The sequence below is a fragment of the Diadema antillarum genome, unplaced genomic scaffold, assembly GCF_040938485.1.
Source record: "Diadema antillarum isolate AM-2024a unplaced genomic scaffold, OU_Dant_1.0 seq00002002_RagTag, whole genome shotgun sequence".
Taxonomy (NCBI): Eukaryota; Metazoa; Echinodermata; class Echinoidea; order Diadematoida; family Diadematidae; genus Diadema; species Diadema antillarum.
This window is the reverse complement of record NW_027272658.1, coordinates 365,162-382,499: the sequence shown is the minus strand read 5'-3', so window position 1 is coordinate 382,499 and position 17,338 is coordinate 365,162. Positions and strand designations below refer to the sequence as shown.

General features: G+C 39.4%; 1 protein-coding gene across 1 annotated transcript; it reads left to right on the top strand.

The window, feature by feature from the left end:
• Positions 1–1,321: 1,321 nt before the first annotated feature.
• LOC139713554 (vacuolar protein sorting-associated protein 33A-like) lies at positions 1,322–17,189 on the top strand. Its single transcript, XM_071625277.1, has 15 exons — positions 1,322–1,465; positions 3,396–3,461; positions 4,517–4,756; positions 5,508–5,612; positions 6,445–6,561; positions 6,979–7,153; positions 8,672–8,880; positions 9,586–9,676; positions 10,111–10,185; positions 11,211–11,290; positions 13,129–13,215; positions 13,815–13,946; positions 14,572–14,740; positions 15,868–15,984; positions 17,014–17,189. The coding sequence occupies exons 1-15, from the start codon at positions 1,364–1,366 to the stop codon at positions 17,133–17,135; spliced, it is 1,887 nt and encodes a 628-aa protein (XP_071481378.1). The 5' UTR covers positions 1,322–1,363; the 3' UTR covers positions 17,136–17,189.
• The last annotated feature ends 149 nt before the right edge of the window (positions 17,190–17,338 follow it).

Genomic DNA, 17,338 nt, shown 5'->3' with positions numbered 1-17,338 from the left:
TTGGCTTCCTTGAATGAATATTCAACGATATATATCTAATCTCCCTCAAGTATTATGTATATGAAGTGAAATTGAAATGTGTCACCTGATGATGACAAGATGATCTAATCACTGTATACAGCAAAATGTTAATTCGATGGGTTATACTGTGCGAACGGCGAATCGGGAAGAGGTTGCTGATTGCTCCGCTTCTGCAAGTTCTGGCATTGTGTGATGTGCTGCTTCAATTGAGTTTCGAACCCTAAATGCATACATAGGCACTATTCCCAGCCCTTTGAATCTGCCATTCTAACCTATTGTTATCAAAGATAGGCGGGTACATGTTAGTGGCAAAATAGTGGGTAAACAATAGATGAAATCACTATCATCATTTTGCAGGCTCTTTAAGATCTCAGATCTTCGCTACACGTTACAGGTGGTATTTTATCATTTTCAACAATCAAACCAATCAATCAATCAATCAATCAATCAATCAATCAATCAATCGATAATCAGTCAGTCAATCAGTCAGTCAGTCAGTCAGTCAGTCAATCAATCAATCAATCAACCAATTAATCAGTTAATCAATTGATCAATGTGCTCATGATGTGGAGCACACTCTTTAGCAAAAAAAAAGAAAGGCTGGTTATCAGAGTTGTCCACAGGTGTTCCTAATCATATACAAGCAGAATAATTATTTGTGATAATTAAAGAGAAACAACAAAATTTCTCTGTCCGTGTATTGTAGATTAAAATGTTTTATATCGATGTATACACCATTTTTAAAGAAACATTGAAACAAATGCCATGCTATTGCTTCTCCCCCCCTTTTATCATTCTTTTGTAGAATTTGGTCTCTCTTTTTCACGTTGTATGTGTGAACTGTGCCACTTTTTAGTGTCATTCATATGGAAACTGACAGTCTCTTTTGTCTGAAAAGTGTACCAATTCCCAGTATTCTTTGGTGATATGATAAAGGGGAATTCTCCTCTACGATATGTTCATATTTTAGAATTCAACAACAGCGTTCTTTATGTAAATTCATGTATAACTTCTTTTCGTGCAAATTACTGTAATGTGGATATCAATGATGTTTTATAATACCATGCAGGAACAATACATCAAATCATAGATTGTAATCAATTGTATCAAGTATGCAACATCGAGAGATCGAGAGTGGAGAGCGCCATCTATATGTCACAGCAGCACATTGTCCAGGCAAAAAAACTGTGAATGAAAAATACATGTACCAGGCAGCCTCGTAGCTGCAGGCGGGGCGCGATCAGCGGGCACCCGGGCGCGGCGGGCGGCAGGGATCCAGCATGCAAGAGTCGAGATCGCGAGAGCGAGGGACCACCTACCCACCCACCAAGCAAGCAGCGAGATGGCAACTCATCTTGTTAGTGGACGCGTAAATTTAGCGTTTTGGAGGGAAGTAGCAAGAAGGGAACTTCTGGATTGTCTTGACAAATGTAGCGGGAGCAAGGTATTGTAAGCCCGACTGGGAATCCGGTTTTCCAGATAGTAATAATGACCCATTTCGTCCATACAGTCCCACTAGTTTATGTTGATGTGTGTTGGCTCTTCATAACCATGGCATGAATAAATATCCTGATTGGCCGGCCAAGGAATACAGTGACAATAGTAGTTGTTGTATTACAGTTAGTGTTGTATGTCGTTATTGAATTTTCCCACAGTAGTAACTTATTTAATTGATTATAACCAAATACTTGAGTTAAATAAGTAACTTAGTGGTCATTTTAGATGTTGATGGAATGAGAAATTATTGCTCTGCCTCTGAACAATATTTTCAATTTACAAACCAAACAAAGAATGTAAATAATATAAAGCAGCGTTGCCATTGCCCATTCATAAAGGGGCATTCCACACGATTTTCATGATTTCAAGTAGTATAGTGCATAAATTGACAGTTCCATGTATAGATTTGTGGAATTTATTGTGGTTCATGAGCAGAGAAATCAAAACTCTGACAAATCTTATACAAATTACTGTGAACAGTGTTAATGATCCTCACATGTTTAAAAATGTAGAAGCGTAATTCCATTACAGTACCCTGTGCTTAACAAGTTCACCTGTGTGGAATCTATGCATGACTTCCATATGTACCCCCCCACTATTATACACCTACATTGTACATTGTTGTATGAGCTTCCTCTGAAGTCCGCATTTCCCTAGGACACCGAGATCAACATTACCCTAACTCTAACCCTAACCCTAACCCTAGTCCTAAACTGAGTAAACTCTAATCCTAATCCCAAAGCCACCTAAACTTATTTATGTTACGTATACATGTACATGACACATAGCGGGGGGTACATATGGAAGTCTTGCCCCTTCTTCTTTTGTTCTGTTTCCTTGAGCCCCATCTCATGCATTCTTATGGTGAGGCTGCATGTCCTTGTTTAATTGCAATTTGTCATAAATTTTAACATTCATATTCCTCATCCCAATCACTATAAAGTCTGTAACTGCAGTATAACAAATTAATAGAATATCCAAATGTAAAAGTCTGAAAAACATCAGGAGGTCTCTTTGAACTAGCTAGACCCCCCCCCCCCCCCCCATCCCCGATTGATTGACTGATTACACTGGACCAGACAAGACAAGACAAGACAAGACAAGACAAGACAAGACAAGACAAGACAAGATTCATATGCGGATACAGACTCTACTCATCTGGAGATCTAGAAATCTAGAGCTAGAGAGTGATGTAGACCTCTAACTCAACTGTATAACTAAGTGTAAGATTTTTAGATCAGAGCAAGTTAAGAATTATAATACAGCAACCCATGGCCAAGATGTAAACTGTTAACGATTCCATGTGTTTTCAAATTTACAATAACCGATTGGCTAATTAACTACTTAAAGGAAGTAATTCCTGCTTCTTCTAATTGAACATTCTGAAGTGGGTGATAATGTTCCCCCCTCCCCTGAATATCTTGTTTTTAGATTTTTTTTTTTTGAATGTCTCATTGTGAGTGATAATGTCAGTGGATGAGTTTTTAAAGTGTGTGGATTTTTTTGTTTTTGTTTTTGTTTTTTTGTTTTACACAGCTATTGAAGGAGCACGTAAAGGCTTAAATGAGCAACCATCGGACTGACTTAAGTTCCCTTCTGGCCTTTGCAGGACTTGGCAATGAGGATGAAGTGGCTTGTCCAGAGGCACCATGTTGTTATTTTTATTTAAGTTAAAGGCATGTCATTCAAGGTTGAATTCAAGCCTCTGCTACATATGAACTCAGATATGGTCTTGTCCACTGACAGCATTATTGGGCCAGAACTAGAACTGCCCCATGCTCTATATAGATCCAAAATGACAATTCGACCACCCAGAATGGCAAAATATCTTTATAAATCTATTTTGCTTTTCTGCTATGAATATTTTTCCTATGCAGGCAGTTGTCTGGGATGACTTTCTGACTGGTCCAATTGGCCTTATTGCAGAATACTCCTTGTTAAAGGTATGCCAATTTATTTATTTTTTTTTCTTCGGTGCATTTTGTTAAAATCATTTTTTTCTTCTATTCAGAAAGTATTTTGCTTTTAGAGATAATTCCTTCCAAGTACTTCGTTAAATAACTAAGATGATTTGTCTATTTTGTGGATGAGTCATTTTATAATCTGTTGATTTGATATACCTGTATCAACTATTTTACTAGAATTCCAGGATTGTTGTAGAAAGAATCCTTAGAAGGAGTTTGCATTTCATTTCTTCTTGGATTTCCCCACCATTGACCATAGTAGTGCTTCTAGCGTTAAATGCATTGAGGTTGTATATATGAGTGCTGTGGCACCTGCACTTATTTCTTATCACCGCAATTACTTGATAACTACAGGAGGTACTTCCATAAAAATATGTCACATAAAAGAAAGAATATTAATGCCAAGGGGAGAATCTGAGCTGTAACAGCTTATCGAATGTTGCCCTCTGGTATTTTTAAGATTGCAACTGCTGATCTACAATTTTAACAAACATGTCAAGAAAAAAGAAAGAAAAGAAACCAGTGGGATATATCACATGTTGGCATCACAATACAGAGATGACTTAAATAAAAATTTGGGTCACATGGTTGAAATGAGGTCAGCGGAATGAGTTCAAAGGTCAAAGCTTTGAACTTCAAACAGCTGCTCATGAAGCATTTCATGAAATTCATTTACACTTCTTTACATTCATAATAATAGGGTTATCCTCTTCATCAGCTAGAAGAGTATATCCATTGAATTTCAGTGATCAAGATCATAAATTTATGAAAGTTACCATCATGAACTTAAGCAATCTACAAATGACACTTTGTGGTCACTAGAAGAATGCCATTTATATTTAATGAATATAAATATTCTTAGATCTTGAATTCATGTTTGATGTTGTAGATACATATTAAAAGTTCATTCATTGTTGGAAATGCCATAGGAGGAAAGACCAGTTATGATAATGCAAACTGCCAATAGGGAATAGTCTAAAAAAGTAGACAGTAAAATGCAAAATTTAAATGTGACCTTTGAACCTTGTTGCCAGGAACATGAGGTTGACAAGATGTTCCCGCTACGCATGGGGCGTCTCCCTCTCACGACCACCTCCAGTGGAGTGGGCGGGGCCATCCAGAATGTCATTTTCATCGTGCGTCCCAAGCTGGATCTGATGACCATCGTGGCGGACAACATCCACAAGGCTCAGGAGATGCAGGGGCGCTTTCGGAAGGAGTTCCACATCTTTTTTGTTCCCAGAAAAAGTCTGCTCTGCGAGCGGAAGCTCACAGTGAGTCATGGGACGATAATTTTGTGGAGGAATAAAGAAATTTGAAAAGATAGCAATCATTTCTTAAAGGGATCAAAGAAGGAGCAGGTGATCTGTATATGATTCTAATACATTTTGTGATTTCTTTTGTAATGCTCAAGTTTTTCTTAATGACCCATCGAGTGTTGATTTCAGTAACAACTCCATCAAACAATGTATTTTGTCAGCCTAGATTTGATGCCACTTGTTCTACATTGGTTATTGAGATTCTCTTCTAGACTTTGTATAATTATGTAGGTGATGGACACAAAGATGTCATTGCTGCATTAAAACAGTGAGAAGAAAACAGAAGTTTTTCCCCCAAGAGGAAGTGCATATAAAGGGGAAAAATTATTTCTGCACTTGTATGTAGTGATCACTAAATGAAACAGGTTATGGTACTTCATCCCCCTGATTTAACATTATGCAAAGAAGAACAAAGCATAGAAAAAGAAATCAAACCATAACTTAGAAGTCAATTTTGTGACATTTCCATGAACATTCAAATATCATTATTCAACCTAAGTTGTTGCAGAATAGGTACCTGATATGTCAGCTGCAGAGAAGGCATAATTTTACACCACTTTTTACGTCACAGAATAAACAAATAAATGATGGCATCAAAGTCAGAAACATGTACACTAGTTTTTCATGTTGTTTCCCTAGTGGTTTGAAAGGAAAAAGATCCCCCTAACTATACCTTCTTTGTTATCATAACCCCCCCCCCCCCCAGGAGCTTGGTGTATATGGTGACCTGACCACTGTAGGAGAATACGGACTTGACCTCTTACCCATGGATAGTGATGTCCTCTCAATGGAATCCGACTCGGCATTCAAAGTGAGTTCTGGGAAACCTTGCAGTATGATGAATCCTGTGATGTGGTTTCATATATAGAGGAAAATTATCGCTGTCGTCCAAACACTGCTAACATTAGCTCGTGATATTTGAGTTTAGCTGAAATTGAGTGCATGTATCTAGCTCTTGTTTTGTGTGTATATGTGTGAAGGTTTAACTGTGAGTGTGCTTTTGTGTGTGATGTCTATGTGTATGTTTGTGTAAATATGTGTGTTTGTATGTATTTGATGTCTCCACTAACTTCCACCATTTCTCTACTGAGTATATCCAACAGATGTCAAATCATGAAAAATGATAATGCATTTGTTTTCAATCAATGTGTGTTACTATGCAGGGGACTCATATTTTATTTATTCATTTTTAACCAATGCAGGTTGTAGAGCAGAACTGATAATAGTATTGACAAGTTCCTTCTCTACGGGATAATTGGTTTGACTTGAATTGATTTGCGTTACTGAGGACGGGAACATCTTACAAATATACAAATTGTAGCCCAAAACAAACAATAAAAATTACTGCTACATGATTGACATGCACCTCTGAAACAGTTTATTAGTGAAAATTAATCGAAGAGTATGGAATTCCGACAAGATTCGAACCCGAGACCTCTGGATTGCTAGACCAGTGCTAGCGCTCTACTGACCAAGGTATAGATAGCCATAGCAGTGTGCGTCCCAGAAACCCTTTATTCTCAATGCTCGTATTATGGTCAGAAGCTACAATTTATTGTAGTGTGTGTGTGTGTGTGTGTGTGTGTGTGTACACTTCAGAAACACTCGGTTTGACACAAATGGCGTATTGTGACATTTTGCAGGAGTGCTATCTGCAAGGTGACCCAACTGCCCTGTTTCACGTCGCCAAGTCCCTGATGAAGGTCCAAGCCCTCTATGGCATCATTCCGCACGTCTATGGCAAAGGAGAAGCCGCCAGGGTTAGTCAAATTTTGATGGTAGTCTCATATAGGTTGGCAGACCCAGTCAGAGGAAGAGAGTCATTACCTACTATGTTTTTGAGTTACCAGTTAGGCAATGGTTGCTTTACTTTTTTTGTATTATTGCCATTGATATTTCCAGTAAAAAAACAAAATCATGTTTGCATATACTGTCTTGAAAGTAACTTTGAAGCATAAAATGTCATATTCCTCATGTTATTGCTACTTTCAAAATGGTAAGTTTGCAAAAGATGATTGACACTAGAGAAAGGAAGAGAGATGTCAACGAAAATGACAGAGGAAGAGCAGAAAGGGTTGAAGGTGGTTGTAGCAACGAAATATGTACTATTGGTAGATGTAGTTCAACCCAGGTCAAGACTTATTATCTGATGGGAGGTTTTTCTGTTCGATTCGCAGCAAGTGACTGAAATGCTTCTCCGGATGCGGAGAGAGACAGCGAGTACGGAGCGTCCAATCACCCCCCAGATTGACTGTCTCCTCCTCCTCGACCGCAACGTTGACCTCTTGACCCCACTGGCGACGCAGCTCACCTACGAGGGCCTCATCGATGAGATTTACGGCATCGTCAACAGTAAGTGTTGACCCTTTCTGTGCCAGGGACTTTAGACAGTGTGTCAACCTTATGGGGTTTTCTGTGCCAATCAGCGCTCAAAGAACACAAAGGCTTAGATATTTTGTGTGGCAGTAACTGTACCAAAAGGGGATTCTAGGCCTTGCCTTCTAGCATCAAGGCAACATAATGAAACAAGTTTAACCATACAATGATATATTTTGATCAAGATAAAAGAGAGTTAACGACTGCACATCATGAATAAAATTACCTTTTCTCTCTCTGTGTCAAGATCTTTAACCCTAACTAGGCCGGGGGGGGGGGGGGGGGGGGGGGGCCTCCGAGGCCCCCCCCTCGACGTTCCGCGCGATGTATTGCAATCGCAAAAAGCTATCGCCGTGACGTTTCATGACTTTTTTCTTTTGAGTCTCGCGCATCTTTTGACACCAAATTTGCGACGCCTGGGCGCGCGGTTCCGAAGTTACGCATAAATATGTACATGCATGTCAGACCAAAAATTGCTCAAAAACGTGAATTCGTGTACAATTTCAATGCAAACTGTGCTTACAGGCAAATTTCATAAAAGCATGATTATTTTGGTGTTTTATTGATTAAAATCAATGAATAACATATTTTCATGTTCGGAGCGATGTCACGGACAAATTTCATCGAAAAAACAATGAAAAACATAAAGTCGAAAAACAAAGAAATACATAAGAAATTAAAAAAACAATAAAATACTTAAGAATTTTTCTGATATCACAATTTTTTTTTATTACATTTGCTAAGGACACTAAAAGGAATATTTACACAAAAAAATGTGCCTGTTTTGAGCTTTATTTTGTGATTTATACCAAATAGTCTGATTTCATGCATCATTATGCATAAATTAGCATAATTTAGCATAAATGATAATTTTTTGAAAAATTAACTTCAAGATATTTTAGATTACATCATAGGCAATGTGTGTGCCAATTTTCGTCGCGATCGCGCGGTCGACGGCCGAGATCTGGAGGGGGGGCCTGGGAGGCCCCCCCCCCCCAACTACCTAAATAGCCCGGCCTAGTTAGGGTTAAAGGTCTGTGCATCTTTAGGAACATCAGTGAAACAAAGTAAACTCATTTCTGAATTTGGATTTGAGAAATGCCACCACTGAACAAAATCTGGCACAGTGGCTTGAGGTTGGCATTCAATGAAAGGAAATGTGTCAAAAAGCACCTTGATGAGCATGTAGAATTTGGAACTTGTGCTCAACAGTTCATGTGAGGGGCCTGTCGACACAGGTCAGTGGATTTTAAGTGTCTGAAATAGAAGAGGAATTTTTGTTATCTGTTCCCTGTGAAGTGCAATTGTGCCTAAAAGCAGATATTTCTAATGAATGTTGAATGATTTCAAGCTATTTGAGTTGGAAAATCGGCGGCAACTCACAGAACATTCAACTCACAGAGCAGAGAAATACATCTTTAGAGCATGAAGTTTGGCCCTTTGTGCTTGGTCTAGTTATGTTGATATCTCGCTGGCGTTACATTCAACCCTCAGCCACAGTCAAACTGCCGCCGGAGAAGTTTGCCAAGAAAGACGAGGACCCAAAGCAGCAGGAGAAGCCGGCCCCAGACCTACCCACGGAGCTGAAGAAGATCCAACTCAACTCGGCCGACGAGCTCTTCTCCGTGATCAGGGACAGGAACTTTCATGCCGTGGGACCGGAACTGAGTCGTCGAGCTAAGATCCTTTCGGCTCAGTATGAGGTCAGACTTAGAATTATCTCCTTTGGGACTTTTGAACTCCACAATCCTTCTCTATGCTTTGTATTGTCTTTTTGTTTTGTTTTGCTATGTTTTGTTTGTTATTACTTTTAGTTTTAATGTCCGCTTTATTCTTTATTTCTGTGACCGTGATTATTTTTGCTGAAACTAATGATACTATTTACATGCTTGGTTGGCAATTTCGAATCGACTGTGACATAAGATAGCAAGATACAATGAGTAGTAAAGTAAACTGTCTTGTACTAAAGAATTTTGTAAACAGAACTTCCTAAATTAATCAGGAAGTGTCAGAACAGAAAATATGTTTAGACATAAGATTTGCTGTTTTTATTAGTCTGATCACATACCTAACAAAATCCCTATTCAGAAGTCCCATCAAATTAATGAATCTGACCAACACAAAAGCTAGTCTACATTCAGCCACAACAGGTATACAGGTCTGAGAGATTTTCTCTGTGTGGACGTTTAAAGACAGTGTGGTGATTTTGTCTTGATGTACAAACCATATACTGTCTGCATTATGGGGATCCTGCGTTTACACTATGTCAGTGCTATCTAGGCAGACAAATATGGTATTGCTAGTCTAGGCTATCTACAAGAAACCTTTTCAGACTTTGCTCTTTTTCAGTCCATTTCTATTTGCCATTTCACCTCTTTACTGCTGATTGCTGTGTTTCTGCTTTACAGGAAAGGAAAGATGCAAAGTCTGTTTCGGCGATCAGACAGTTTGTGTCCAAACTCCATCACATTCAAGCAGCAAAGATGTCTCTTGCGACACGTAAGTCCAGTGCTAGACCTCCAAATGAAATCTCCATCTAACTCTTGACGTTTGTTAAGAAGGCATTCATTGACTATCATGCCATGCAATGTGATGTGGTTATGATGCTGTCTGAAGCATGAAGGGTTCTCGTAAAGGTTGATTTTTGTGGGTTTGTTTTAGTTTTGTTTGCAATGTTTTTGCACACTCCTGATGCTGTTTCCACGGTCTGTGGATATAAATTCAGTGAAATAGTTTCATTGCATGATGTCCACTGCTGGATGGGTACTCCATGCTGTGTTTCTTGGCACATTACTGTGACAAGTGGTCACAAATTATCATGACATTATGTTTAACACCCTGCTGGTATTTATGTAATTGAGCCTTATGTAATGTGTGGACACTATTTTTTTAAATCTCTGCGAATTTCATGCCACTCTTTGTGTTTCCTACAGATACATCAATAGCAGAGTTGATCAAGGAAAGGACGGATAAGGAGAGTTTCATGGATTCTCTGCAAGCCCAGCAAGGTGAGTGAGACCCAGCTCTACATTTCTGATATCTAAAATTCTTTCTGTACCAGGGACTTTGGACAGTGTGTACAATGCTATGAGGTTTTCTGTGCCAAGCAGTACTCAAAGCACACAATGGCCCGAATTCACGAAGGTGGTACAAATTAAACCATGGTTTAAACCATGGACAAATACCATGGAGCGCCAAGTGTCGCATGGAATATTTTGTTACGAAATTGGTCATTTCGTCGACAAAATGACCGTTTCGTTAACGAAATTATCACTTCGTGGAAAAAATGCTCATTTAGTTACAAAATGTTGTCATTTCATAACAAAATAATCATTTCATCGACGAAATGACTGATTTTGTAACGAAATATTCCATGCGACACTTGGCGCTCCATAGTTTTTGTCCATGGTTTAAACCATGGTTTCATTTGTACCACCTTCGTGAATTTGGGCCAAAGGGTTTAAGCTGCTTTGTTTGTTGTGAGTTTTGTTCATGCAGTCAGAGAGGTAATGTAAGGAACTGATTTATTTTCCCTTCTGTGTGTGCACGTGCTTGTCAAATAAGTCAATTGACTCTAAAATTACTCATTACAAATCTTTCAGAGTGATATTTTGCATCAAAGCCATGTTGTAACAAAGAATGTTTGCTTGTATTGGCAGTTTAACCTTGTTATCTATGGGAACCTGGTGGCCTGTGTATTAAGTCTGTGGAAGTCTCAGAATTCAGTATGGAATGGATTAAGAGTGAAAGGGAAATTTTGATATGCTAAATTGTGTTGCATCTTTATGGATATATTACGAATCCACCCATGAAGAAACAGATGAAAATTCTGCAAATGAAACAAACTATTTTATTTGAAGAACAAGACCTTACCTGAAAGATCATACTACCTCGTGAAACACTACCAATGCATAGTAAAATTGTAATAAACAATGATACAGCGCTGAACCTTGCAAAAGTGGTGTCTTGGACTACAAGGGTGTAGACTCACAGTGTCCCGTCATCTTCTCAATCTTTGCTTCCTTCTTTCAAGAATTCATGAATGGCATTGATACGGACAAAGTCAATGCATACATAGAAGATTGCATCGCCAGGAAGGAACCACTAATTAAGGTGAGGTCTTGTCCTTTCCATTATTTAGAAATATTAATACAACACCTAAAAAGAATGTAGCTCTCCGATTGGTAGTTGATTGCCCATCACATGACATTTAGTTAAAAGTTCCATCACACACTGTGGCTGTCAGCCGTGCAGGTTTGTTTGAGCAAAAATGGATAGCGCATGGCTGACGTCACCCATTTCCATTGACTCCCGTGGTAAAGTCACGATTGACTCAAAGTTTTTGTTCCATCACACGGCTCTGATGTCGCAATAATCAGACATTTGCCGCGCACACTCAACAATTACAAGCATGCTTACAAGTGTGTACTTATGTCAATCATTTTTGTAAACAACCTCAACCAATCAGCTTCACGTACACATGTACACGGTGACCGTGACTGTGAGGCTACTCATTTATCTTTCACAGAAAATGATTGCCATTTCTGTGCTAAATTCGAGAATCTGTGTGGACCACATCTGTTGATGTTGGAACAAGATTTTGCGCTCGGTGAAAAATGAAACGCACTATTCAACTCGGCTTCACCTCGTTGAATAGAGTGCCTCTATCTTTCACCTCCTGCAAAATCTTGTACCATCGCTCTTGTGACCATTCACTATTTGTATACTGTCTTGATGGCATTTGGAGTCAACAACACAATTTTTCCTTCATGTCGTTCCTGTTTTTCAGTCGTGCAGTTTATGTGGTAAAAAATCGACAACTCAAGAAATCAATGGAGCAAAAGAAATTTCAGCATAAACCAGGACGTCTTGATGATGTATAACTCCAATATTCTGCAAAATTAGAAACTAAACAACCATGGAACACTTTGAAATAAAAATAGAATATGGATCTTTTTAACTCTTTTTCTATTAATATCTATCTATAGTTTTCAATAAGTACATTGGGCCCCATTCCACAAAAAGTCCCTCTGATAGCAAATCTTGCTGCAGTGGCAAATGTCATGATAATGAAAAGAATCCCCTTGCCTGATTGGCTGTTACTAGAAGGAGTTGTCATTCTATGGAGCAAGAATTACTTTCATAACATCTTTTACAAAATAAGACCCAGATGCTTGTGCAACACCGTAGAATCTGTGTATGTAGTTCCTGCACTTTAGAAATGTGTGTGTCATGATGATGATATTGATGGTGATGACAGTGATGACGATGATGACGATGATGATGGTGATGATGATGATGATGATGATGGTGATGGTGATGATGGTGATGATGATGATGGTGATGATGATGATGATGATGGTGATGGTGATGATGATGATGATGATGGTGATGATGATGATGATGATGGTGATGGTGATGATGATGATGATGATGGTGATGGTGATGGTGATGGTGATGGTGATGGTGATGGTGATGATGATGATGATGATGATGATGGTGATGATGATGATGATGATGATGGTGATGATGATGATGATGGTGATGATGATTTCTTCTTAAGTGTATGAATGGCCATTCTACTTTAGTAGCAGCGTTGTCATTATGAAAACATTTTGAATGCATATTTTATCAATTTTGTCAAAATTAAATCATGTCAAGAAGAAAATGATTGCTCTGATTTTGTACTACTGTGAAACACGATATATTCATGGCATGAAAAATGTGCGAATTTGAGCCGATGGCCTCTCACAGCATGAAATTTTCGCGAATTGCAACTGGCATCCATTGCATATTGTGTAGGCAAGAACTTTCACATGCATTTTAATTTCGCGAATGTCGGCGCTTGCGAAATAAAAATGCACACGAACATTCCTCGTTTTACAGTATTGAGTTATTCTCTTGTTTTCTTCTTGTTTTTTTCTTCCTTTTTTATTTTGGGTCTGTAACAGGTCTTGAGACTTCTTTGCATGCAGTCTGTAACAAACAACGGTTTTAAGCCCAAAGTTTATGACTTCTACCGGCGAGAAATACTTCAGGTGAGCTGCTTGCTTGATGCAGTTACTATGTAGGATTTCAAACACCGATTTAGATTTAGATACTCCAATGTGTTTCCTAGTGCGTCGTGACAGCATGTTTCTTATCTTTCTGTGAGAGAAACAAGCGTACAGATGAAACTAATATGAAGCGACCGTATTTGAATCTGTGTGAATTATCGGTTTGAAGAGCAGGCATTTGAATTAGTTTGCAGTTAGTATTAGTTATAACTATTGATTCTGTGGTGTGGTATAATACTCATAGTAAATGTTGCTGTATTTGTAAGGTGTGCTATGCTTTATAATCCTGTAAGCAGCCTTAAGGAAACATCCAGCTGAAAAACTCTGGAAAAATGTACATTAATTAGTGTAATGTTTTTGACTATTATTCTGGCACTTCTATAAGCGTTTAGAATACTAGTATTGCATACAACATGCTGACTAACTTAATTTGTTACTTCGTGATATTGAAATGATGTGAATGTTTCATATACAACTGGACAGAGTTGGTCAACCACTGAATCCTTTGTCTTTTGTGCATGATAAAAAAATGAAATGTCATTACAGTTGTGTTTGCATTGATATCAAATGTCTCACCCCAGACCTATGGCTACGATCACCTGCTGACAATACAGCAGCTGGAGAGGGCGCACTTGATGAAGGTTCAGGAGCAGAAGACGTTTCCCACCATTAGGAAGACGCTCAAGCTGGTCAAAGAGGATGTTAATGAACAGGTATGTGGGGGGTTGAATTAATTTTTTGGTTTTTTCATGTCATTTTAAATGTTGCCGTGGTATTGGTATTGTGGACCTGCATATGATTCTCAAGGAGAGGAAAAATGGTACGAATATCTCTGAAAAGTTATCATCAAGCATGAGAACGATGTTTAATATATAACTCAGTAGAAAACTTGGATAACCTCTCTCAATGTGTATTCTATATCAACCCAATGAGGACGGTTTGATATTGCCACAACACGCATTTCCCATAGACACTGTATACTCGGGACTCGTCCTCAACAGGTTAAAGTCACATGTTGTGATGTATCTGGTTAACCAAACACATTTTTTCTGTGCAAATGACACCAGATTTTTACACCAGCCACACAACCCTCAGATATGGTGTGGTATGAAAATCTACTCAATGCCCCCCCCCCCCCCCCACAAAAAAAAATCCCTCCATGAAGAAGGGAATTGCTGTGTGTACATGTACATGTATGTAGTGTTTAATGGTATTGCTGTGTGTATGTAGCGTATAATGGTATTGCTGTGTGTATGTAGTGTTTCGTCATTGACGAACCAGCACATGTTTTGCAATATGGATGGTGTATGATTTTTTTTTTCCGTTCTTGGTCCATAGAATCCAACAGACATCTCATACGTGTACAGTGGCTACGCACCTCTCTCCGTCCGTCTGGCCCAGTTCCTCGCTGGATCCGGCTGGCGTAGCATCGATGAGGTCCTCCGCCTCATCCCAGGTTCTACAATCGAGGAGGTCCAGGCCCTACCTCCTGGACTCAAGAAAAAGAGTGAGTATTTTGCCCCCCCCCCCCTTCATCTCTTACACTCCAACTGTGGAGCTGGAGGCCAGATATCTTTATGGTTTTCTACCAATAACAAATGGCACTGTTATGGGGGAGCTGCAGCCCTCCTCTCCCCCAAAGTTTTGGCTCTTAGAAAGAAAAAGAAAAACAAATGGAAATAAGAATCAGAAAAAAAAATAATGTAAAAAAAAAAGAGATGAATTAACCCATGACTTTCCGAGAGTTCCACCCAGAGGTTCTTCCTGTCAAAGTGGGGGTTGCATTGTACACTGACCGTTGATACAACCTTCCCCCTAAAAAATGTTCCATGGCCCTTATAAGTTGCAATTTTGTGGCAGCTGACAATTTTCTTCTTTTTTTTTCAGCGACATGCATGTGCCATTGCATTGAATAGGAAATTCATGAATTCTTATGAAAAATAAACCACATGTAATAATGCCAAGATGAAATCTTCAGCGTAAGATCATGCTACCCAGGTAACCGAATTCAGTGCATTAAAAGTGCGCAAACAAACCTTGTGGTGTACAATCAACCCCACGACCACGTTAGCCTATCTTGACGGGACTGAGGAAACCCACTGACCTCAAGTTCTGGCAGTATTGGCCTTCTGTGTCTACAGAGGCATTACACACGTATGTCTCTTCATGTAATTTGGGACTTTTTAATTTCATTGACTTAGCTGATTATTTGACATACACCATCGACTTAACGCAGATGACTGTATTATTTTATAAATGAATACATCATGTGGAGTGAAATAGCATATTGTCGCCGGGGTGACAAGACCTCGTATCTACAAAATGTCAAATATTCGGGAAAGCAAAAAAACAAAACAAAACAAAACAAATGGCAGCCAAAGCACTTTATCAAAATGGGATAGACTTTCATTTGACATGCCGTGGTGGTTTCATTTTTGGGGTAAGACATGTAGGATTTGGACAAGACATCACTGAACTGATTATCTGGCCATCAATCAAAGAAAGTCATTTTCACCAAAATTTGAGATACAAGGTCTTGTCACCCCAGCGACGATAGTATTTACCCATGTAACCCTCTTCCCTTGACTCCCACCCCTTCCTTCCTCATCACCCCTCCCCCATCTCTGTCACCAGGACCAATGATTGGGGACAGCCAGGGGGATTCCCCCAAGGTCACCCTCGTCTTCTTCCTGGGAGGTGTCACTTACGCCGAGATCGCAGCGCTTCGCTTCCTCTCACAGCAAGAAGACGGTAAGCCAACACAACTCCTTGCAAAGAGAGTAATAAAAGGGACTTTTAGATTTCATATCCAGGACGTGGACTGCAACGTGATGACATCATTTTATGATACTGCGCATGCTCCAGATTTTCTGGCACGTCCGTCGCAAGAATCGAGAACGTGTCCTCAAGGGATTTCACCTCCTCCCAGATTGAGGACGGGCAGCGTGCGCAGCTTATGACGATTATGACGTCACCAAATCTGTCAGACTCGTACTCACCGTCGACTAAAATCTAAAATGGTTTTACTCTGGTGTCAACAAGAGTCGCCAGGAACGGTTGGCTCGCACTTTTTGGTGGCCTGACCTCTGTCATGTCCACAAAATCTAAAAGTCCCTAAAGACCTCAAAAGAGAGCTGTTCATATACAAGGTCTCCACTTAAATCACTCTTCCCCCTCACACACACGTTCTCTTTCATGCCACCTATTCAAAGCCTGTGCACCGTTGCAATTGATTGCTGTGAGTGCATTATGTGCTGTACACAATTTCTCCCGGGAATGCCAAATTACCAGGTTGAAGCAAGTGTTGCGATTTGTTTGCCTTGATGAACCAAAAGTTTGTCTTAGAACAAGCATACTCTCTGTTGGAGACCCCATTCATCCCCTCACCCTTTTCTTTCTCCTCCCCCCCCCCCCCCCCATGCTGATAATATGTCTCATTATTTTGACATGTCTTGATAGGAAGTAAAACACATCTGATATTAACACAATATAAAAGATTTAAGTGGTAATTTTACCTTATGATATTTACAAATGCATATTCAATAGGTTTAGCCATTTGAGCTCTGAAAGTATTCTGTCTTACAATTGTAAAGTGTAGTGCTTGTTGCATTTTAACAGGGCATGTGATTTTCATAATAGCACCAAGACATACATATATTTATATATTTTTTTTTCTCTTTTTTGTGCTAGAAGTAGAAAAATAAGGCACTGTGCAAAGCATCTCAGTGAAAAAAAAAAAAATCTCTTCACCGTTTGGTTTCCCTTCGTTTGTCACGGCAGCCCCGTCAGAGTATGTGATAGCAACGACAAAGATCATCAACGGTCATAGCTGGCTCAAGAGCATGATGGACGGACCGGACATTGCCCCTCCGGACTCCTCTACTGCCGCTAGGTCAAGCTAAGGGTCACTGCAGCTGAACTTTATGCAAAATTGGCTCCAAGAACTTTGTTTCATTCGTAGCCTGGCACAGCTTGTGGAGATCCCGAGTTTGATGTAAACATTGGCATTTTTTTTTTCTCACTGGATTACAAGCTGCCTTTGTCTACCACTGGATGGCAAGCTTGTGCCCATGTGATCCCTCTTATAGTCTCATTCCCAGACTCC